The sequence below is a fragment of the Epinephelus fuscoguttatus genome, linkage group LG17 (genome assembly GCF_011397635.1).
Source record: "Epinephelus fuscoguttatus linkage group LG17, E.fuscoguttatus.final_Chr_v1".
Lineage (NCBI taxonomy): Eukaryota > Metazoa > Chordata > Actinopteri > Perciformes > Serranidae > Epinephelus > Epinephelus fuscoguttatus.
Window position 1 is genome coordinate 41,196,884 of NC_064768.1, and position 23,454 is coordinate 41,220,337.

Below are 23,454 nucleotides of genomic sequence, written 5' to 3' on the forward strand. Positions count from 1 at the left end.
GTGTGTGTGTGTGTGTATATCCATGGGTAAAAAGGACTTTTATTGACTGGTGATGTGAACAGGTCAGTTCTGGTGCTGAGCTTTACAGGTATAGGTGGGTGTAGGTTTTCAGAGCTGGACTGGTGCAGGACTCTGCCCGATATTCAGAATATTTTCACAGCTTTACCTCAGACAGCCCTTACCTTTGGCACTACATTTTCTAAACCATACCTGACATACCGTCCCTCTGGTAGGAGGCCCCGGGGCAGACCCAGAACACACTGGAGGGACTATATATCTCGTCTGGTCTGGGAACACCTCGGGGTCCTCCAGGAGGAGGGAAAGGGACGTCTGGGGTGCTTTGCTCAGCCTGCTGCCCCTGCGACCCGCCCCAGATGAAAATGGATGGTTTCTGTCATTTAAGGCAGTTTTTTTTTTTTTTTAATCACACTGCTGTTTGTTGAAGTCTTTGTTTGGTTTTAATCAGTTATTTAACACTATAAACCCAACTCATCCTCACTGTGACCTCGTCACATGTCCACGTTTGGTCATGGACTTTCCACGTCCACATATGGCGTCCAAGGTACCCTGGGTGTGTTGGTTGTTGACGTTCTGGGACGCCGTGTCAACTTCAGCCTGTTACATGCATTGTCTGTTTTCAAAATACACTTCTGTTTTCACAGGAAATGTACAGTTTGCATAGTTAGTGTAATTTTACCTGATGGTTGGTGCAGCAGAGCTCTTCAGAGTGTGTCTCCTGCTTATCTGGTGATGGTTTTAAATAAACTTTGTCCTAAGAGAAATGTTCATGAGCACGCACCATCTTTGAAATCTGTAGAAAAGTTTTAGTCAGCTTGCTCAACAGCACTTCAGTGCATGAAATATATTTTTGTTCTCAGCTGCTGCCGAACACATAAACATACATATCCTGTTACATGCTGTTCCTTTGCATCTGTTCACTGAACGTCTTCTTTTGTTCTGGGCAAGGAGCAGCAAACAGCTGATCAGACGGCACAGTGATGAGGTGTCTTTGTTCAGTGACATCTGAGGTGAGAGCAGCGAGATGCCGCCGCCGGCTGATCAGCAGCTGGATCTCTGCCAGAGGAGGAGCGGCGTTTGGATCAGAGAGCTGACTGAATACACACAGAGGAGTTTACTGAAGTCGTTGTCAGGAGCCGTCAGCTGCTGCTGTGGTTTAACACTGACACAGATGTTCCCTGAAACATCTCCGTGTGCTCTAACAGGCAGAGGAACTGGAGCCAAATGTTCTGCTGCCTTGTTTGTTAATGTTGTTTTCAGTGTGAGGATGGTTTCACTGACGTGATCCTCTCGTCTCTCTGTGAAAACCTCCACAACGTTCTGATTTCAAGGACACATGGGGACCTGCAGGATCAAAACATGCTCACGTCTGCTGTGAAAGGTAACGCGTCTCTTCTCTCTGTGGTCTGCACTCAGCTGTGAGCCGACCGGTCATCACATTGTGTATCTCCAGTAACTGTGCTGTAACCCAGCGCTCCATCAGCTGGTGACTCCATCTCAGTCAGGTCCTGTGAGGTGAACTGAGCCTCCATCCTTTGTATCATCCTGTGTGTTTGCATTAGTGTTGTTGATCATCGGATATCGGCTTCTGTATTGATTTTTACTACATTACCAATCCCTTTACTGCCACACTGTACAGCAGTGGGTCCCATCTGGTGGAAAAACAAAGTTCAGTGGATTTCTGGCACAAGCTTTTATTTTGAAGTGCTGTTTCCTGCTGCTGAGTGAGAGACTAACAGAGACAGCAAACTGGTTTGACAGTATGACGCTGAGTATATTAAACTGTGGACCTTAAACTAATGACTGAGGACAAATCTGGAGCCTGTGGTCGGACCAGGTGGGAACCACTGCTCTACAGTCTGCCAGAAAAAGATTTAGCATGTCCCAGTGCTCCAAGAAGGGTGTCTGGGCTCAGCCTTAGAGATAGGGGGAGGAGTCAGACATCTGGAGGGAGCTCGGAGTAGAGCCGCTGCTCCTTCATGTTGAGGTGGTTCAACATCTGATCAGGATCCTCCTGGTCCAGCTGGTAGGAGGCCCCGGGGCAGACCCAGAACACACTGGAGGGATTATAGATCTCATCTGGTCTGGGAACACCTCGGGGTCCTCCAGGAGGAGCTGGGAGGTGTTGCTGAGGAGAGGGACGTCTGGGTGCTTCGCTCAGCCTGCTGCACCCGAGACCTGACCCCGGATAAGCAGATGAAAATGAATGTATGAGAACACCAGGATGTTCTTCTACATCAGGTCTGGTTTTGCAGTGTGTAAGTCAGCGTGCTTTTCTGTCTGTTCTGACCCAGTTTTCTGCACAGCGGACGATACGTCACATCGACTGAGCTGCAAACAGACGACAGAAGCTGCAATGACGGACGACAGCACATCCAAGTAACTGAAGACCAGTGGAAGAGTAATAACAGGAACATTAACTGTTTAAGTGAACAAAACAATCATAAATATTACAAAAGGACAGATTTATAAAAGTGACAATGACAGAGAAGTGAAGATGTTTCACATGCTCGGCTCTACGATCTGTGCAGTTATAACTTTAAAGTTCAACGACCCACATCACAAAGTAAGAGCAGCAGAGCTCTGAGGGCCGACCTCCGTCTCTGGAGAACTCAGTAAGTGGCGTTTGTTTATCTCCAAGCAGGAGGGTCAAAGTTCAGGGTGTGATGTCATGAGACAGCAGTGTGTCCTGACTGTGTGCAGACTGCATGAAACAGTTCGTATGTTTTAAGAGCAGCTGCTAAAGTCAAAAGACAAAGTGTGTGATTCAGATTCACAGTGCGAGCTGATACTGCGACAACAAAACTGCGTTAAGATCTCAGACTGCTCCGCTCTGCAGACTCTGACTCAGCTCGAGGAAATGACTCCAGAAGGACTGTGGGTAGAATACACAGATGTTGACATTTGATAAGCAGCAGTTCTTCGTGCTCGTTAAAGGGCCAGTCCGCCCAGCGCACGAGGAAAAGACACGGACCTGTGGGAGAAACTCAGACCTCCACCCTGACACACAGGAAGTGACTGGAAGTAATTAACAGCTTTTATTGGCACTACTGATTTTGGGAGTAAAGTAGAAAGCAGCTTCATGACTGTGTGTCGATAAAATCATGTGGAAAACACGTCACAAACAGCACGTCAGTGAAACATGTCTGTATTTGGCCTCTGGCACCAGTTTGGTCGACTCGTTCAGATGATGTCATCGACAGTTAAAGGCAGAATAAGCAGGATGTGTCAGCTGCAGTTTGTAAACACAACATTTAGATTTGGCCCCTCCTCCTCATGCGTATGATCTGGCGCCTGGTCGCCACGTCTTTGTTTGCCTTTAAAGTCAGTAGCGACGTGATAACAACAGTAATGTTATAACATGTTTGGTTTCGGAGTAACTGTGATTTTATAACTGTGACACGTTGCTGCTCAGCACTGGTCGTAGTGATGACTGGGAGGGATTGTTTTTGAGTCTATACATCATTTGTAGGAAAATCCTGCTAATCCTGCCTCCACATGACTCATCCTGGACCAGCTCACATCACAGCAGCCCTTTAAAGCAGAGACTGGGAGTGTCTTTTTCCAGAACACAGTTTGGACCCTGAAGTGAAGTCTGAAAGTTCAGAAAGCTTCAGCAGATATTTGTGTCCTGAAACAGACAGAATTCTTTCTCTGTAGCAGCGTATGTAGTGTATAAACTTAGTGTCTAATAAGGTCCCGGTCAGCATCACCACGGCCGGGTGCTCCTGTGTTCCTGCTTGTGCTTCACCCACTGGGCGGTGTAACAGTTCTCTCCCACAGTCCACGACCAGCCTCCTCTGCTTCTGTCGTTCTGCTTCTCCAACACCTGTCTGTGGTCGGCCGACACGTCTCGTGCTGGACGCTGTGGACTGTCCAACGCTCTGACCTCGTCTACAGCACCACAGGCTTCAGCGTCTGACTCCAGCTGTGTCTCTCTGCTGCCTAAGGAGCTCTGGCTGTGGATGCTGGTCTTCTTAGATGCAAATAGAGGTGGAAGTGAGAGCGGCTGTGACCTGGTGAAGGGACACGACAGGACGGGTCAGCGGAGGGAAGAGTGAGCATGAAGGCAGAGGGAAAACATGTTGGATAAAAACTAACGTAATGAAATGACAGTGTAATAATCTGTGTGCAGACGTGTGCGACTGAAACACTGCAGAAGCAACTCAACAGCCAACAACTCCTCGTACTGAAACACAGCTCGCCTTAAGGACTGAAATATAGGAATCATTTCTATCAGTTGTTTCTGATCTGCTAAGGTTTGATTAAGGCAACTAAAACTGTTGGTTTAAGTCCGGCTGAATCACATTCAGTGAGCCACTTTATATAACTCATTTATTAAGGCTTAAAGTTACGCATAATTAAGGGCGGGGCCACTTTGAGTGACAGCTGGTTGCTGTCAGGAAACGTAACCACAGCATAACACCAGATTCACAGAGTATAGGTGGAGCTATTAGAGTGTTTTTAGTTCATGAAAATTAACTGGTACATTTTGGCTTCCAAAACACTCTTGGTTGCACTGACAGACCCTCTGAGGGGTCACATGATCATCTTCTTCCTGTAAGTACATTTTGTTTTGATGGTTTTCAGCCTGTTTTCACCAGCGAAAATTAACTTTCTTCCCAATTAATTTACAGACTCTAAATGAACAAATGCTAACCAAGCTAGCAGCTAGCGTCAGTGTTAGCCCCGCCCTCACGTCTCCACATGGTCACTTCTGGCTCCAAGAATCCAAGATGGCGACGGCCAAACTGCCAAACTAGATGTTCCAGAATGGAGTCCACAAATGGTAACACTTCACTTGTAGGTATCTACATAAGAGTGACATGACACTATCATGTACATGTCATAAAGGTTTATGGCTGCTGTCATTAAGTGTCATTTGGTTTGTGTAATGACAAGTTGACATTGTTTGGGTTGTCTTGATTAGAACAACTTGATGGTTAATGTCAACTTGTCATTACACAAACCAAATGACACTTAATGACAGCAGCCATAAACCTTTATGACATGTACATCAGTCTTTATGACAAGTGTTCATGTCAGTGTCACGTCACCCTTATGTAGATACCTTCAAGTAAAGTGTTACCCCACAAACTAATGAGTGACGTCATGGTAGCTAGGTCCATTTTTTTTTACGTAGCGTCATAATACTACTTCCTGGCTTAATTTTTTGTGGTAGCTTGTCCTAAAAACAGAAGTCATGGACATAAGGGAAAGCGCACAGCTGATTCAGAAACGATCATACTCTACAACCAACATTAGCCCCTTTTCCACCGCAGGAACTTTTATCAATTACCCAGGATTTTGAAAAACCTCGGTCCGTTTCCACCGAAATTACCTGAGTTAAAAACTTTCCCTGAAAAAAGTACCTCGTAGGGGGGTGGGACCCTACAATACCAGAGTGACGACACTTCCATTGACTCCTGTGGCATGCTGAAGTTAAGCCTCACGCGCCCTCTAGTGGTGCATGCGGGCATTACCTTTCCGACCAGAAAACCCATTCACTTACAGTATGTCTGACGCACACTTGCTTTAAGTTCATGAAAACAGATTTGTTTTTACTTTTAGGTGTCTTGGTCATATTAAGTCATGCTTATAATTTGTTTATTTCAAAATGTAGAGCGTAACGTTATGGAAGACAACTGTTGCAGATGCTCCTACTATGGTAGATTATGCTTTTAGGTTTGCTTGACTTTGGAAACGCACAAGAATTCCTGGTCGGCAGCAAAGCGGCAATACTGAAGTTCAGTCAGTTCTTGGTCGGATATGCAACATGATCAAAGACCGTAGTACTGATCAGCGCTAACGGTATCGGTTCTTTTGTGCCGGGGCTGAACTACTCCACGTACACACACACACACACACACACGCCTATACGAGTAACCAGTGAACAGCTGAGCGGCCACGGTGGAACCAAAGTGAAGATAACTCGAAAATTGACTGGGCAGCTGCGCTCGTTACTGTAAGTGACATTAACCCTTAGTGAGTAAGAAGCCAATACTTTATCAATACATGTGTTCAGCAGCATGAACATGTAAACATGTAGACAGCGATATTCAATATGCAATATTCAGTATCTTCAAGAACTTTGAGGTGCGGTGGAAACACAAACCACACAGATTACCAGGAATTCTTTTACCCAGGTAAATAAATTCCTGGTAATAAAAGTTCCTGGAAATGTTGGTGGAAAAGGGGCGAATGACCCACAAACACTTCTGTGTGTGTGTTAGGGTTGGCTCTACAGTTACACTCTCAGACACCTTCACACTCCCTCATGTGTTTGAGCCGCAGGCGTCTGCACAGAGTCACTAAACCACCTCGTTCTCCTCTCTCATGCTTGTTAACCTCCCTGACAGTGAACAGTGCCGTGTCAGTGTCCAGTGCCGTCGTGTAAATACCTGCTTTGTGGTGTGTGAATACTGGCCAACCTGTGTGTGTCTGTGTGTCCCAGTGCGCATGACTGGTCTTCCACTGGTCTCAGACCTGAGGACGCACAAGGTACTAACACATGAGGACGGGCAGAGCTCCCTGGATGTGCTGCACAAACTAAATGTTTCCACTGGTTAGCAGGACGTCACATGTGATCAGGACAGCTCCTTAAACAGACACTTCAGCCTGACATCAGTGTGTCCTGTAATTTACACTTATGAAGCAAGAAACCTGAAACCACAGCTTAATGACTGAGTCGACACTTAAACATCACCCCTGTTTTCTGTGATGAAAACACTGCACAGTGCTGAGGACACACTTTGTTGTCGAACATATTTAATCTTTAATATTTTGTGATGCCACAAAAATACTGTGGCAACATTTCTCTAACTCAACACCCACACACTTATATTTTCAGAGCATTCATTAAAATGCCTGACAGGAAGTGGACCAGCTGTTACAGAGAACAGGAGTGTGACGTGAGTCGTAGGGAGCAAAGCAAAGCATTGTGGGACTTAAGGACACGAAGCTACAGTAGAGACTGAGTGCTATTAGATGACACGGCTGAATTTATGTCTGATCTGACTTGAGAACACGGTGAAATGTTGAACGTTTATCATCACAAACTGCTCTCTAACTGTGCGTTCACACCAAAAGCTGCCAGAGCTGCAAAGGCGTCAAGTCTAATTCATTTTCAATGGATAGTGGCGACCAGAGGCGCTTTGAGCTGCAAAAGTGATGAGCGGCGGCGTTCGGCAAACTGAGCTGCAAATGAAAATTAAAGACTGGTTAACTTTATGCAAATTAGCTATGACGCGTTTGAGCTGCAAATGACCAGCAACCTATTGAAAAGTAGATGTTCATTGCTTGTGTTGAACCCAGAGAACATCCTCGGAAACTTTGAGTTCCTACCACACATTTGTTCCTACTTCAAAACAAGCAGCAAGCTGTCAAACTGATATGTTCAGCCTGAAGTAGCGCTGGAGCGTCTCCCCATCCAGCCGCAGCTCCCGCACCAGCTCATGATATTCCCCGTGCCGTTCACGGCCCCGGAGGATATCGTGAACCCAGACCTGACAGGAGCTACATCCACGCAGGTACCACACAGCAGCACAAATTACAAGAGTGTCTTCTTCCATGTTGAATCGATACACACGTGTGGACAAGCACACGTACTTACACAATTTCTTTGTGTTCTGGAAAGCTTGTTATCAGCGGGAATGCAATTCATTTGCTCTCCTTACCGCCAGTTTAACTAATCGCACTGTAGGCACTTGAATCCAAACCACTGACAGTGTTTCCCCTGGGTTCACAGCTTTGGGGGGAATAACAAATATAAAACTTTTGCTCATATTCAGTTCAGGTTCAGCCCACTTGACATGCTGCTGTGTTGTGCTACGACCTATTCAAGTACTGGAATTTGTTATTTACGTGACAACGCCTGAACGCATCACAGGCTGTGTGTGTTTCATGTTTAATGTCAGACCTGTTTAGACTTTTATTCTGTTTTCATTGTCCAAACGTGAAAGTTTCTGTTCTCAGGCAAATGCACAAAGTCACATTTCTGTGCTCCAGCCAGTAACCTGCTTTGGCTCCTTTAAACTGAGAAGTATAATTGAACATTCAGAATTTGACGCCATGAGCGACTTGAGCTGCTTTCGCTGCCACAGATATTTTACCAGCGGTGCTGCTGGAGCGAATTCAGCTATTTTGCAGCTCTGGCAGCTTTTGGTGTGAACATACAGGAAACAATGACACAAACCCGAACTGTGAATCTGCAAACTGGAGCTGAACGTTTCTGGGAATGACCATTACCAGTTACTGTTGGCGGTCATTTCCAGGAGCCTGGCCGGCTTTTGGACCTACTCCACAGAAGGTCAATCTCTGACGCAGCTCAACGTGGTACGGCACGTCTTAACTGATAATGGAAACACAAATTGGCGCTGTACAGCTTGACTCAATACGGCCAAGAGTTCCAGAAGAAAAGGCCCACAGTGTGTACGTGTGCTACTGTGGTCATTTAATTCATCTCACAGACTGATGCAGCGCAGCACTAACGAACTAATAGCTTAATGAACAGACAGATGAAACAGAGGAGCAGCTCTGTGTCTCTCTGAGTGTTGATGAAGAAACTTTATCTAACGCAACTTGACCCTGTGTCGATATAAACAGTGTTATCTAATTTATATCTTGCTTGACACTAGGGCTGCAACTATCGATTATTTTCACTGTCACCTAATCTGTTGATTATTTTTTCGATGAGTAAACTAATCATTTTATTGAACAATGTGTTAAAATGTTGAAAAATGTCGGTCTGTCTCTCCCAAACCCCAAAATGACGTCATCTAATGTCTTGTTTTGTGCTCACGCCGAAAGATGTTAGTTCACCGTCATGGGAGAGTGTGTAAAGCTGCTGATATTTGAACATAAGAAGCTGCAATAAGAGTATTTTGGGCACTTTTATATGAAAAATGGCTCAAACCGATTAGTCGATTACTAAAATAGTCATCGATTATTTTAGTAGTCGATTAGTCATCGATTAGTCGACTAGTCGTTGCAGCCCTACTTGACAATATATCAAAATATCGTACAGTCATTACATCACCCAGCTCTACTGTGACTGATCGATTCTTGATTGTGTCCCTGTTAAGAAGCGTGTCCTTAAGTATGGATACCCAGAATGCACCATGACGTCACTGCCTATTTTCCACAGACGACCTCTCATCATTATTTGAGTGACGACACCTGATGAGGATCACCAGATGCAGCTGAAAGCTCCGACAAACCCTCTAAGTGGCCCTTGAGTCATGATGATTTTGGCATCTGAATACATCCCAGCAGGAAATAATTATGACACAGTTATTACACAACATAAAGTCTTATTAAGAAACCAAGGATTCCTGCACACTGTTAAACATCTGCACGCACTTTATCATGAATATTTTGGTCCTCAGACATTCATCAGTGCATCCTAAAAATACTGGGAGTGTCTGAAGAGGATCTGAGGACACAAACCTTGTTAACAAAGTGTGTACAGAGTCTTTATATCTAAATCTATATCTATCAAAACCAGAAAAAATTACAATAAATCTGTGACTGGTTTTAATCTTTATTTTGATGACGTCTTAGCCTTCGGGCCTTCTTGGGCTCGTTGATCTTGAGGCTGAAACATCATCCAAACAAAAATAAACCCATTTGCATTGTGACCATGTAACATTAAAACATGTTTCACACAGTCATCCCTCCCAGTGTGACCTGTGTGGACAGAATAACCTCCATGTGTTTAACTGCCATAAACATCGTCACCAAAGCTCACCTGGCAGCGGTCGGTCCAGCAGTCCAGCAGCTCTGCCGTCCATGTGCCGACTGTACATGCTGCATCTGGCAACTAGACCCTGCTGGCTGCCAGAGAAATGGGAACAGCCAGCAGGGAGGATGAGGAGGAAACCCAAACACACAGAGCAGGGTAAAAAAGGAGAAAGGAGATGGAGGGACAGGACAGGAGGAAAAAAAGAGGGGACAAAAGAAAATAAATCAATAATGACAATAACAAAACAAAACCATAACTGAGGGTAAACATGAACATATGGTGTCAATAAAACCAAACTCAGAATAAAAGCCACAGGATGGAGATGACTGATGGGAAACAGAAGGTGCAGCTTTATCTCACATCAACCACTTTGTCTGCTTCATAATTCATGTGTGACAAAATAAATCTCTCGTTCTCTCAGGGTTTTGTGGCAGGTACTTTAATGGGTTCTACAAAAAGGCAGGCAGATAAGACAGAGCCGTCATGTTCCCTCTGCTGGGTCAATAAGAGTTGTGTTTTAAAAAGGCCTAAAGGAGCAGACTCCTCCTCCACCGCTGCGTCTACATGTGCACCAGTGTCCTCGCCGTTATCAGCTGGGTTTAATGTATCTCAACAACGTTACAGAACATCACATGATGATCACATGATGATCTGAAACATGGTTTAAACGCCATGTCCCCTGGATACTGGTGCACATGTAGACGCACTCCACGTCACAGAAACAGACTATCTATGAAGCTAAGACACCACAGCCAATCCTCTGAGGGGAGAGGCCACAGTGCCAGACAGAGGCGGTCAATGGAGGCCCAGATGAGATCTATTAAGGGAACTGTTGAAGCACCAGCAGACAATGATGACAGTGAAAAGAGGAGACGGAGTTCATCAAATGGGGCGGAATGGGAGAACAAAAAAATGAAGAGGAAGAGAGAGAGAGAGAGAGAGAGAGAGAGAGAGAGAGAGAGAGAGGTTGTGTTTAGAGAGCTGCGTCTTTGTGCCGGACACAATAACTGACTAATGAGAGGAATGTAGCGTCTGTCTGCCAAACTGAGCCACACTGAAGGCCTCGGCGCTCTCTGCTGTGTCACTGCAACAACTCATTTACTGCTGCTGTTAAAAATACTACATTCAGGAACTGAGGCTGCTCTCAGCCCTAGAGTGGTCTCCTCTGGTCTGAATCAGGGACTCATGTTGTTCCAAAGTTGTATAATTGCCTAGAGTTGGTTGGTGTTCTCACGGCAGCATTTACAAGAGGACCAGATCAAATGCCTTGTGTGAGAAAGCTGCTCTTGATTGGTCAGAATTTCCATGTGGGAAAAATCCAGGAAGTAAAGCAAACGTTGAAGAAGAGTACACTTGCAAGATAAATGTGACACTTTCTAATGTCACAATGGAGGGACAACTACGCAGGTTGATTTTAGCGCTGCTCATCGTGGACTATATTGCTGTCATTGTTCATTTTAGTCAAAGCATACAGTTTGAAAACGAGGCAAACGCGGCTCCAACTAGAAAACAATGTTTTGATGCATTGGATGCTGCTTGTGATGTCACAGAGTATAAAGTCTGGAGCTGCTCTACAGACAATGAACGCTGACAGATGTTCTAGACGCCACTGAGAGCAGCCAGGAGAACGTTCTGAGTATTTTCTGTTTCACACCCGAGAACGCTACAGTAAAATAAAGATCATTTGGTCAGACGAAATCAGACTCCCATCCATCGTCTGTGGAGCAGCTCCAGACTTTATACCTGATGACATCACAAGTTTGAGACTAAAGGCTAAAACACACCTGCGCCGCACGTTGCCGCACTTCACATCCTAACAACAGCTCCTGTAGCAGCTCGACTCCTCTCCTCACCACTCATGTGTGAAGAGAACTCTGTAGCTGTTGCTGTGTCTCATGTGTGATGAAGAACAGATGAGGAGAGACTCGTTGTCGAGGTCGAGAAACATCCCAAGGTAAACGACCCACAGTCCCGTCGTTATAAAGACAACGGCTAAAAAGATGCTTCCTGGTGAGTCACAGCTCTGGAGATCGGCTCTTCAGGTGAGAAGTCAACTTTAATTAGTGATGTGAAGCTAACGCAGAGGTGGAGGAGGTTCAGATCTTTCAGTGACAGCAGTGATAACTTTGTGTGGTCGTGTGTTAACGAGCTGCAGTGTGACACATCCAGTGTGTGCTTGCAGTGGCACCTGACACACATCATATGACGCACCACAGCGGAGTCGGTGTGTTTTCAGCTTTGTCTGGTTTCTGACTTTGAGAGAGAGATTTGTTGAAATTCAAGGCCATGAAATAAACATACTGGAATTTTAAAATGTGGGTGGTGTTCCCCTTTAAATCTTCCCCTGACAAACACGCCCATATTACAGTTTAAAAAACTAATACTGAAACTAACAAAAGCTGAAAATCTACACACAAAACTAAACTAACTAAATATAAAACAAACCAGCAAACAAACCTATAATAGCTCTGTGAAGGACTACAGCTGTGATTACAGAGCACTGTGTGTGAACAGAGTGACAGGTTGAAGCTGAACCTGTGACGCTGGAATCCAGAGAATAAGCAGGAGTTGTAATGATGTCGTTAGGTGACAGTGAGGACGATGCAGACACAAATTACACTGGTGTCAGGTCACAGATGTTACACCAGGGTGGAAGTGTTGTCACAGTTAGTCAAGGCAGAATCAGCAACAGCTGTGACGACACACCTGTCTGCAACAACAGTGTTCCTGCCCACAGGGCAGACATCTCTGTTTCTGAGCCAACACACTGCACAGATCACATTTCTTCTTGACTGACAGACAGATCGGAGCACTATGTGTCAAACATATATTCCCATACTGCAGGTAAATGACAGGTTTATATATCTGTATATATATCTTTATTATGTGTAGATGTGGCGAGGAGGACTGGAGGTGCTCGTGGTGTCCTACCTGGTGCGTCTTGCCCTGCAGCGCTCGATGTGAGGGGACTGTGGACTCTGGTCCCTGCTGGCCCCGAGGGCAGAGGCCTGGGCGGCTCGTGGGGGCGCTCTGCTGGGGGAGGATCCCACGCTGAGGGAGTGGGAGTACTGGGAGGATACCGACCGCTGGGGGGAGTGAGGAGGAGCAAAGGGCCAGGGACGAGCCCGCTGCTCCTGACGCACCACTGGACAGGAGAAGAATTCTGCTTAGTGTTTTTATATATTTGGAAAGAAAGTTGTAAATGTTACTGTTTGACCCTCGTTATGACCCAAGACTCAGTTTCAGTCAAGTCGAATCATCTTAAATCTTAAAAACCAGTAAATGCTCGACTCATTTTTAATTTAGTTTGAACAGTTAAGAGTTTGAGTTTGTGAGACGAGAATGTTAGTGTAATAAAAATGTAATGTTTCCATTTATATCTAAGAGTTTTATTTGCATGTACAGCACTGTTTGTAAGTTCTACGAATGACGAGCGAGTAATTTGTGCGTAACCCATGTAATTTGAAAGGCTGCGATCATGTGACCACAGCACTGATGGGAGTAAAGAATAAAGCAGGAAGCAGCAAACTCAGTTCCCCAGGTGACAGGTGTTAGTAACTTGGAGTCATTTTAAGGTACGCTGTTACCCAGTTTCTCTTCCTACACCAACCACAGTAACCTTAATAGCCTGAACATAACCCCCCAGAACTTAAAGGGATAGTGCAGCCAAAAATGAAAATTCAGCCATTATCTACTCCACTATCTACCCCGACATCAAAAGTTGTTTGGAAAAACGTCACAGAGCACAGAGAGGCAGTCAGAGCTACAGGCTACAATGAGGCTAAAAACAGAGTTCAAATGAGGTTTTTCCAAACGACTTTTGATGCCGGGGCTTCAGGACACTTGGATCACTACGGACGAGCAGTATGGAGATATTTTGTGGTTTCAGCTAATTCATAGGATATCATATGAGCTGTTGTATGAGGATACATCAGAGTCCTGCAGCGGGGTAACAGGTCAGTTCTGGTGCTGAGCTTTATGGGTATGAGTATGTGTGGGTTTCAAAAATGGACCCGTGCAGGACTCTGAGTCAGAGTCTTATAAATCCATCTATCACTTCCACCTAACTATGATTCATCCTGAACAGACATGCCTGATAAAGTGTTTACATCATACTGCAGTCAGACAGTCTGTGTGTGTGTGTGTGTGTGTGTGTGTGTGTGTGTGTGTGTGTGTAAACATGAAATGACAGTTTACCTTCTCTCTCCATTAAAGAATAGGGTTTGATCTCTCCGTCGGGCTTTTTGAGGGGAACCTTTCTCAGCTGGGCCGCTGTGGAGGAGAACACAGTCAAAGCTGGGCCAAAACAAGACCATGATGGGATCAAACCCCCCCCAGCACACTGTCCTCACAAGCTCCAGTTTAACAAGGTTTCCTGTCAGTCCTATAAAGTTATCTAACAGTGGAGGTTGGAGTTCTGTTTGTGAAGCTCAGAGGGATCCGCCCAACAACACAGCTGACCATTGGTCCTGAGATCTTCAACAACACAGAAGATTCGTCCCAAAACTTGAAACAGAGACTCAGCGTCATCATGACAGACGACCCTGGACGATATCTCCCAAAGACTGGACTAACTGCAGTGTTTTATTCAGCCAGTCAGTCCTGTTCAGTGAGCAGTTAAAGAGCCAATCAAACTCTTGATTTAACATAAATGATCAGAATATTTCTTCAGTAACCAGGTCATGATTGAGGTCGCTGTTGAGCTTTCAAATGTATGTTTTCATGCTTTGAGCACAAAAGGCTGTAAAATGACAATCATTTTTGCTTTTATAACATATGTGTATACATATATGAACCCAGGAACATGTTTCACTTTATCCAGAAAGAATTTGTGATGAGTGACAGAAGCTTGTGGAACAGCTGAGGTGTCGTCAGCTCTCTTCACTAGCTGTTACTTCTTTATCAAAATATGCTAAAACACTACAGCAGACACCTTTCTGTACCGTCTGTCATATTTCCTGCTTCAGACAGCAGCTTATATTCTCAAACTATATCACTGTGGGTGAGTCTGGTGTCCCTGCAGGGCAGCTGCTGCACCACTGGTCTTGTTCTGTCGGCTACAAGCTGCAGACAAACCTCTCCGTACTTTATGCTGACACAACGACACCTCCTCCTGTTGTGTGCCATAAAACATACAAGCTGCTCCAGAGGCTTCCTACCTCCTTAACAACGGTCTTATAGTCTACAGTGATAACTTAGTGTGGTTTAATGAAGGCAGTGTCACACAAAGCACAGCTGACTGGCTTTAATAAACTGACAGACATTTAGAGACAGTTTCTACCTGGTGTTAACTCGTCCTGGTGATCTGACCGCAGGCTGACAGCGCCACATACTGGTGTAAAGGACCGCCAAGACACATCACTCACACCATCTGCTACTTCCTGGTCTGGGAAGCATTTGAGCGTAAAGATGAATACGTCCCTGACAAGGCTGACGTCATTAATGCAGGACGAGGTGGTTGTTTCGCTGACGGTGTGTTTGCGCTCTATATGTCGCCCATCTTACGATGAGTTGGATGAATTGTTGCATGACTGACCTTTGCTTTGCCGTCTGGACGGAGACTACTAAAATATCGATTTATTGATACGTATTAATTCTGACTATTCAAATCGGTTTAAATTTGCATCTTCCGCACTGAACATAAGCAGGTACCAGCTGCTTTTCATCGCTCTCATCGTTGAAGGTACTGTGCTGTTCTCTGCTGCTAACCAAGAAAAGTAAAGTGACCGTTTGTGCTTTAACAAACATTTTAAATAGTCTGAACTCAATGTTGATTTCTCACAGTGGTGTCAAATATTGATATTCTTTAAGGTATTGTACAGAAGTTGGAAATTCGTCTGACACCGGCACACTGTGAGGACGGAAACAGAGGGCTCGGCGGGGACGGAGCACCTGCTGCAGCAAGCCAACACGCCGTCTGTGGTCATTTTGACTTCACTACAAGCTGCTACGTGCTTTAAAACCAGCCGCCGGCCATTTGACCAGCTGAGTGTCAGGTGACACCATCAGACCGGCCAGTTCACACCGCTGACACTTTCCTCTGTGACGTTCTAAAACTCTTTCGTCTCGTCACAAATCTTTGGTCTGAGCAGGGCTTCAGTCACAGGTGTGAACGGCGCTGCGTCTCCTCTGTCCACTTGTGTTCAGATCACAGACACACGTTAACACCAGGCGTAAACTGACTCTTGGAGACATCGGGGGGGTCAGGACACAGGCAGGTGTTCTCCTGTCAGTCAGGTGGTCTGTGGGGGTTTGAGGTGGTCTACAGGTTGTGGCTCTCTGGGTTCAATATATGACATGATAAGTGATCTACGACATATATTGTACCTGTGCAGGTAGATAGATACAAGTGATGGGAGAGAAGAACTGAAACTGGCTGAGAAATGATGAGGAGGAAAAATGAGAGCACGAGCATCATACATGAAACATGAGCCTAATTATGGGACAGAGGGAGGAGGACAAGATGCTGGGGACAAATGAGAAAAGAAAAGAGAGTCCTTACAAAAAGCCGAACATCCCCTGATCCGTCAGAGGAGAGGAGGGCGAGCCTGGGAGAGTTTGGTGAAACAAAAGATTTTGGAACTGGAATAAAAGCAGATCAGCAGCACTCCTGGGTCGAATGCCCTTATTTCAGATTTACAGGCTCTAACGAGGAGGATCTTTAATTCTACACAGACGTGTGCAACAGAAAAAGATGAATCTGTTGGGATGCCAAAACTGAGAATTCACTGTAAAGCTGCAGCATGCAAAATAATTAGGTAACTGAACTTTATAAGATGTATTCACTAATGAACGTGGTCGTTGTGACATTGTGCAGCTTTTAGGGCCCGTTTAGGGCTGAGATAAAAACCAAGCTGTGAAGGTTTCATGTCTGAAGCCTCCCACGTGCCCACACAGCAGCGCTCACATTACCACAGAGCAGAACAACAATTACACAACGTGTTTCACAACGACAACAACCAAAGCAACAAGTGGTGAAATGGTTACCTGATCTGTTGAGGAAGAAGCCCTCAAACACCACAAAGTTATTGACCTGCACAGAAAGAAAGACGAGGTCATTAAAACTGTCAGTAACATGTCAGCACACACACGCACACAGTGTTACACCATCAGGTGTGTCTGTCTGTATCTCCGTGTGCTCGGTGTGTGTCTGTGGTGAATTAGGATGTAAGTGTATGTTAGACTGAGCTAGTTAACTGGGCGTGGCCGTGAGCTTCCTGTGGCTATCAACATGATCAAGGCAAACATCCCTTAAACAGGAAAGACACTGGCCCCTCTCAGACAGGACTCTGGGGACGAGCCAATCATAATGTGAAGCATCATCGTTAAGGACGAGATCACAGATGTTCAGTCTCGTCCTTTGGGAACAACCAAAAATAATCTGAGGTCAAAGGTCAGCTGCAGCTTCTGGGTCTCTCATCTGCATCTCACAGCGTTCACTCACAACAGAGATCACTAAAGCTCCGTGACGCTTTTATTTTCTCCAAGTGAGGATTAGATTATATCCAGTTCATATAATCAGCTCCAAATTAATATAAGTCGTCACTAAAAGTGTCTGTCATCAAAGAGAGACCATAGAAACTAATGGAATGGTCAAAGTTGTAATATTGAAATCTGTCCAAAAAATGTTGATAAAATATCCCCAAAAATATGATTAAAATGTTCAAAAATGGTGTTAAAATGTGCAAAAAAAAAGTTTGCTCAATGTCCAAAAAATATGATTAAAATGTGGAGAAAAAATGTTAATAAAATGTCTGATAAATATAAATAAAATGTCTAAAAAATTATTAGTAAAATGCCCAAAAACAGTTAGTAAAATGTCAAAAAAAGAAAACGTAAAATAGTAATAAAAAATTGATAAAATATCCCAAAAAATATGATTAAAAGGTTGGCAAAAAACATTAATAAAATGTCTGATAAATATAAATAAAATGTCCCAAAAAATGTTGATAAAATGTGCAAAAAAAAAAAGGTTCTTCAATGTCCAAAAAATATGATTAAAATATTGAGAAAAAAAGTTGATGAAATGTCTGATAAATATAAATAAAATGTCCAAATTATTTTTTAATAAAACATAAAAAGAAATGTTGATTAAAATATCCCCAAAAATATGATTAAAATGTTCAAAAATGGTGTTAAAATGTGCAAAAAAAAAGTTTGCTCAATGTCCAAAAAATATGATTAAAATGTCGAGGAAAAAATGTTAATAAAATGTCTGATAAATATAAATAAAATGTCTAAAAAATTATTAGTAAAATGCCCCAAAACAGTTGGTAAAATGTAAAAAAAAAAGAAAACGTAAAATAGTAATAAAAAAATTGATAAAATATCCCAAAAAATATGATTAAAAGGTTGGCAAAAAACGTTTGAAAAATACTAATAAAATTTCTGAAAACTGTCGATAAAATGTCAAAAAAAAAAAAATTAAATAAAATGTCAATAAAAATGTTGATAAAATATCCCAGAATATCCACAACTTTTCACAGTGGAAAGAGAAAAATGTGGCTAACTAAACTGAACCGTACTGTTCGGTGGAAACAGGGCTTCACAGACAGACAAAGTTTGCAGAGCACCTTGAGGCTCCCTAGAGGAGGATCCCTTTTTATTTAAATGACCCCACGACACTTTCAACACCACCACAAAACACAAAACCTGCATTGCTAACATCTCTGCTGGCACATGGCGCTGCCTGGTACATTTTTTGGCACAGTATTGTCACTGAGCTTTGATGGAGAGGAATGTGCATCAGGTCAGACACGTGTTTGTTGTAGAGCACAAGACACTGACAAAACAGGGCCCCTCACAGTGTCGTCCCTCAACACAACCAGTGGTTAAAATGTCAAACTACAGCTGTTTCTACAGAGTCCATCAACTCTGAATCTCGTCCTCAGCATAGCTTAAAATAATAAGGTCACATTTTCTGAAGTCAGGCGAGCGTATGAACACGGACATGGGTTGTGCTCGCTGTTATAACTCCTCCTGTTCATAGTGGCTGTTAGAGATCCATTTCTAACACCCATTAAATGGAAATGTCTGGTGACGATTTAAAATCCTCAGTCTGTGCAGGAATATGACGCAAAGTTTATCTGAAGCTGAGATGAAGGCTCACTACATCTAAAGTCCCGTCTGTGCTCTACCTCAGTGTGTCCGTACTGAGCTGCAGGGGAGTGACAGTAACTTGTAACTTTGGAAAATATTTATATAGTTCGTCATCTGTGGAGGAATGACGACAGTGAGCTCATATCAGCACCCACTATAAACACTGCTGTGTCTGATGTTAAGACACACACACACACACACACACACACACACACACACACACACACACAGTAAAGCACACACTGTACCTGAGGAACACTCGGTGTCAGGCAGTAATGCTTCGCCAGGAAGGACAGGAATTTGGGCGAGGGCCTGTCGTACGCCATCTGAACCGGCTCCAGATTCTTGTGCTACGGAGGAGAAAGAGAAAACATGAGGTGATAAAAACACACATAGTGATGAACTGTGATCATCGTCTGCTCTACAGCTGGCAGATTACTGCCTTCCTTTTCTCTCTGTTTAAGTGCGAGAAGTTTTTCGGGCGTCCAGTGTCTGACAGTGTTGGTCAGAGTCCTGCAGCAGGTTGGGTACCTGACAGGTAACCTGCAAAAAGCTGTGGCTATAAAAAATATATATATATGTATAAATGTATAAATTCACAGGTATAAATGAACTACACACAGGTGGGCAGAACAAAAATATATTTTATATTTTTCACATATATTCTCCTCCGCTGGATTTTGAACTCAAGAACGGAGAACCAGCTTCATGTGAGGGACAGGAGCCTGTGAGGGTTAATCAGCTGTGACTTAGACACAACGACAGGTGACAGGTCGGTTCTGGTGCTGAGTTTTACAGGTATAGGTGGGTGCAGGGTCTCAAATATGGACCCGTTCAAGACTCTGAGCTCAGTGTATGTACACAATTTACAAACTCTAGCAAACTGATATTTGTGTTGGCATCTTAAATCCAGAGTTGGTGAGGTAATAACTGACAGAGAGCAGAATGTTTCACCTGCAGCATGAAGTCAAACAGCTCCAGCCCGTAGCCGTGTCGCTGCAGGTTCTCTGCTATGTAGAAATCCAGGACACACAGTGGCTCAGCCTCTATGTGCACACCCTGCTGGTCCTGAGGAGGAAACACAACCTGATCCAGCTGATAACATCACTTGACACACACACTCAGGCAGCTCTGTGGGCTGGGAGGTCACAGATGAGGAGAATTGAATAAATCAGGAGACTCACGAGCAGAAATAACTTCTTGTATCCGACCTTGAGAAACCCCACGATCACACCGCGTCCTCTGAATAACTTTTCCATCACAGAGCTGAGCTGCTGGCGTTAAACACAGTGTGTCGTATGTCTCAGCACCACAGCACATCAGTACATGCACTGTGGCCACACTGTGACCACACTGTGGCCACACTGTGGCTCAGAGCTGAACACGTCCAGCTGATGAATAGCAGCTCAGTCAGTCCAGAGACAGTGAACGTGTGTGTGTGTCTGATGAGTGAAAGCTGACGTACCCGTTGCTCTCTCCGTCCTTCAGCAGGTAGAGCTGGTGCTTCTGGGACTGCAGCTTGGACGCACTGGTTATAGACGCTGTGAGCTGCTGAGCCTGAGGACAGAAACATGGAACTGTTCAACATGTAGAAACACTAGTTTCACAGAGCGACTGAGTGTCTCTGGATTTATTAAACGCTAGTGCTGATATGACATTTGACTTTTGGTACCAGAACAATACTGTTAGGACAGCATGGCAACATCTTTGTGTGGCAGTATCGTATCATCACAGTGCCAGGTATTGATCTTTTTATTATATAAATGATTAATATTACAAATACAAATTAAACTCTAGGTCGCCTACTTTGAAATATGATCAGTTACTTTTTCAGTCTACGTACATGTTGCTGCAAAAAAATGTGAGATGAACAGACAGACATCTCGTTACTTATGCTAATACTAAGTTAGCGATTAGCTAGTACAATGTTAAAAGAGAGCAGGTGAAGGTTAGAGTAACGATGATGGGACAGGTCACATCTCATTGCTTTTAAAAAGAATCAGAATTGTGAACTATAAACTATATTTGGTCTCATATCTATTCACTACAGAGCAGCACGCTTCAGATAATCATTGTGTGGTGGGCGTGGTCTGTAGGGGCGTGTCGTGTATGTTACAAACACAATGCAGGGTTTAGGGGTTAGTTTTTTTCTGGTGGTGCACAAGTGGAAGTGACACTTCACTGTGGGTGGTAACATGTTACTGAAAGGGATAGTGCACCCAAAAATGTAAATGCAGCCATTATCTACTCACCCATATGCCGAGGGAGGCTCAGGTGAAGTTTTAGAGTCCTCACATCACTTGCAGAGATCCAAGGGGAGAGGAGGTAGCAACACAACTCCACCTAATGGAGGCTGACGGCGCCCCAGATTCAAACGTCCAAAAACACATCACTGAAACCACAAAATATCTCCATACTGCTCGTCCGTAGTGATCCAAGTGTCCTGAAGCCCCGACATAAAAAGTTGTTTGGAAAAACCTCATTTGAACTCTGTTTTTAGCCTCATTGTAGCCTGTAGCTCTGACTGCCTCTCTGGGCACCTAGGTGGAGTTGTGTTGCTACCTCCTCTCCCCTTGGATCTCTGCAAGTGATGTGAGGACTCTAAAACTTCACCTGAGCCTCCCTCGGCATATGGGTGAGTAGATAATGGCTGAATTTACATGTTGGCTGCACTATCCCTTTAAAGCATTATATTACTTCATAACTGCTAAAAGTAATAGATTACTTACCCCCTAACACTACTCTTGTTTTTCCTTTTCCTTGATTTGAAGACGTTCTTTGGGATTTGACTTTTTCTGATATTTGACACTCAATAATTATTCAGTCTATCAAACAGTGTAGAGGTGCACTCAGCCGGGACGCTGTTGGTCGTGGTCACAGGTGCAGGACACACCTACACAGACTCACCTTTGCTGATGCTCTCCCAAGTTCGTCTATAACTGTGGCTACGTGGGCTTGGAGGTCTGGCCTAGAGAGAGGAGCACACAGAGAGGAGCAGGGTTAAAGAAGCAGCGGCTGAACTGACTGACAGCAGGGAGAAGGTCTTCCTCTGGATGCTCCTCCTCTTCCTCACACTGTCCCTACATGCAGCATCACAGCTGGTCCATGGGCATGGATGTGTCAGCCTGTGTCTGTGTGTTCACAGCTGATCACTGACCAGTTTCTGTGCACTCAAGCGGTGGAAGTTAACTTGTGTCCAGCGCCAGTGTGGGTGGAGGACTCAGCATGCAGCAGCCACTCACCACACCATTAACGTCACAGCAGCTGGGTAGTGAAGCACATCTGGCAGAAGTTTCATTAACACAACATTTAGACGAGATTTAACACGTGCTGAAACTAAACTGACAGATTTCTGGCCGGTGTTGTGACATTCTTTGTGTAGAGCAGTGTGCCTGTGTGTGTTGGTGTCCAGGGACAATAACACACAACAAAGACACAAAGAGATTCACATCTTACCTTCCTGCTGATTTACGACCTGCAACGAGGGTATGGTCCAAGATGGAGACCCTCTCGGGGAACAGCTGGTTGATATCAAAGGGGAACTCCATGTTGCCTGTGAGGACAGATTCGCTGCTCGGCTGTAACGATGGTAGCAGGAGGAGGAGACACATCCGCAGGCAGCAGCTCAGGCAGGTGCTAAGCTAACGCTAGCTACCGGGGCTGTTGGTTAGCTCACAATGCTAACTCGTTAGCGCAGTGGTAACGGTTAGCTAGCTGCTAGCAGCCCGGAGACAACAGCATGTCAACAGCAGAGTGACACTAAATGTTTCTGTGTGTGAGCTGCACAAACACGCACCTGCTGCTAGCATGGTCACTGTGAGTCCATTGTGTGTGTGTGAGTCACTCCCTTCTTCTTCTTCTACTGTTGTTTTAATGTTAGCAAACAGCTCCTCGGCGCATTACCGCCACCTACCTGACGCGACATGAACAGTAAGTTGACATGACCCGCCCCCTTCTCCCTCTGATTGGTTAGTACTCAAGGGCTCAGGGTGAGAAGAGATTGTGATTGATTAGTCAGTGTGAGAATAGCCAATCAGAGGCAGAGTAAGGCAGAGTAGGGCGGGTCATCATGTCTCAGTCATCCCAGGGAAAAAACGGAAGAAATTACAGCTTGAATTTTTCTTTTCTTTTCTTTTCTTTTCTTTTCTTTTTCATTTTCATTATTATTTTATTTTATTCTTCATTTTCATTTTCATTTTTATTTTCTTTATTATTTTTATTTTTTTATTTTCTTTTATTTTTCATTTTCCTTTTCATTTAATTTATTTTTTATTTCATTTTATTTTCATTTTTATTTTCATTATTATTTTTATTTTATTTTTTAATTTTCTTTTTTCTTTTTTATTCTATTTTATCTAATTTTATTCTGTTGTCATTTTTATTTTCATTTTCATTTTATTTTATTTTATTTTTGTTTTTACTTTACTTTTATCTTTATTTTTGCTTTTATTTCTATTTTATTTTTTATTTTTAAACTTTGTATTGACTTTTTCAACGCATTGCATTTTAAGGTCAATACATTAAGTTCGTGTATAAAGTGGAAAAACATTGGCAAAAATTATAAATGAAAATACTGTGACAAGTAAGCACAAACT

At 43.9% G+C, this 23,454-nt stretch overlaps 1 protein-coding gene across 4 annotated transcripts; it reads right to left on the reverse strand.

The window, feature by feature from the left end:
* Positions 1–1,005: 1,005 nt before the first annotated feature.
* Positions 1,006–22,712, reverse strand: atat1 (alpha tubulin acetyltransferase 1). 4 transcript variants are annotated; one of them, XM_049602069.1, is made up of 12 exons: positions 22,316–22,712; positions 21,767–21,827; positions 20,325–20,416; positions 20,044–20,101; positions 19,814–19,927; positions 19,108–19,209; positions 16,748–16,793; positions 13,958–14,032; positions 12,692–12,905; positions 9,767–9,852; positions 6,420–6,504; positions 1,006–4,034 (listed from the first exon to the last, which is right to left on the reverse strand). In XM_049602069.1, exons 1-12 carry the CDS (start codon positions 22,468–22,470, stop codon positions 3,728–3,730), a joined length of 1,395 nt encoding a protein of 464 aa, XP_049458026.1. In that variant the 5' UTR covers positions 22,471–22,712; the 3' UTR covers positions 1,006–3,727. The 4 variants fall into 4 exon arrangements, with proteins under 4 accessions (XP_049458026.1, XP_049458027.1, XP_049458028.1 ...); XM_049602070.1 differs by lacking the exon at positions 6,420–6,504 and having other exon boundaries at positions 3,825–4,034; XM_049602071.1 differs by lacking the exon at positions 1,006–4,034 and having other exon boundaries at positions 4,994–9,613.
* Between the last annotated feature and the right edge of the window lie 742 nt (positions 22,713–23,454).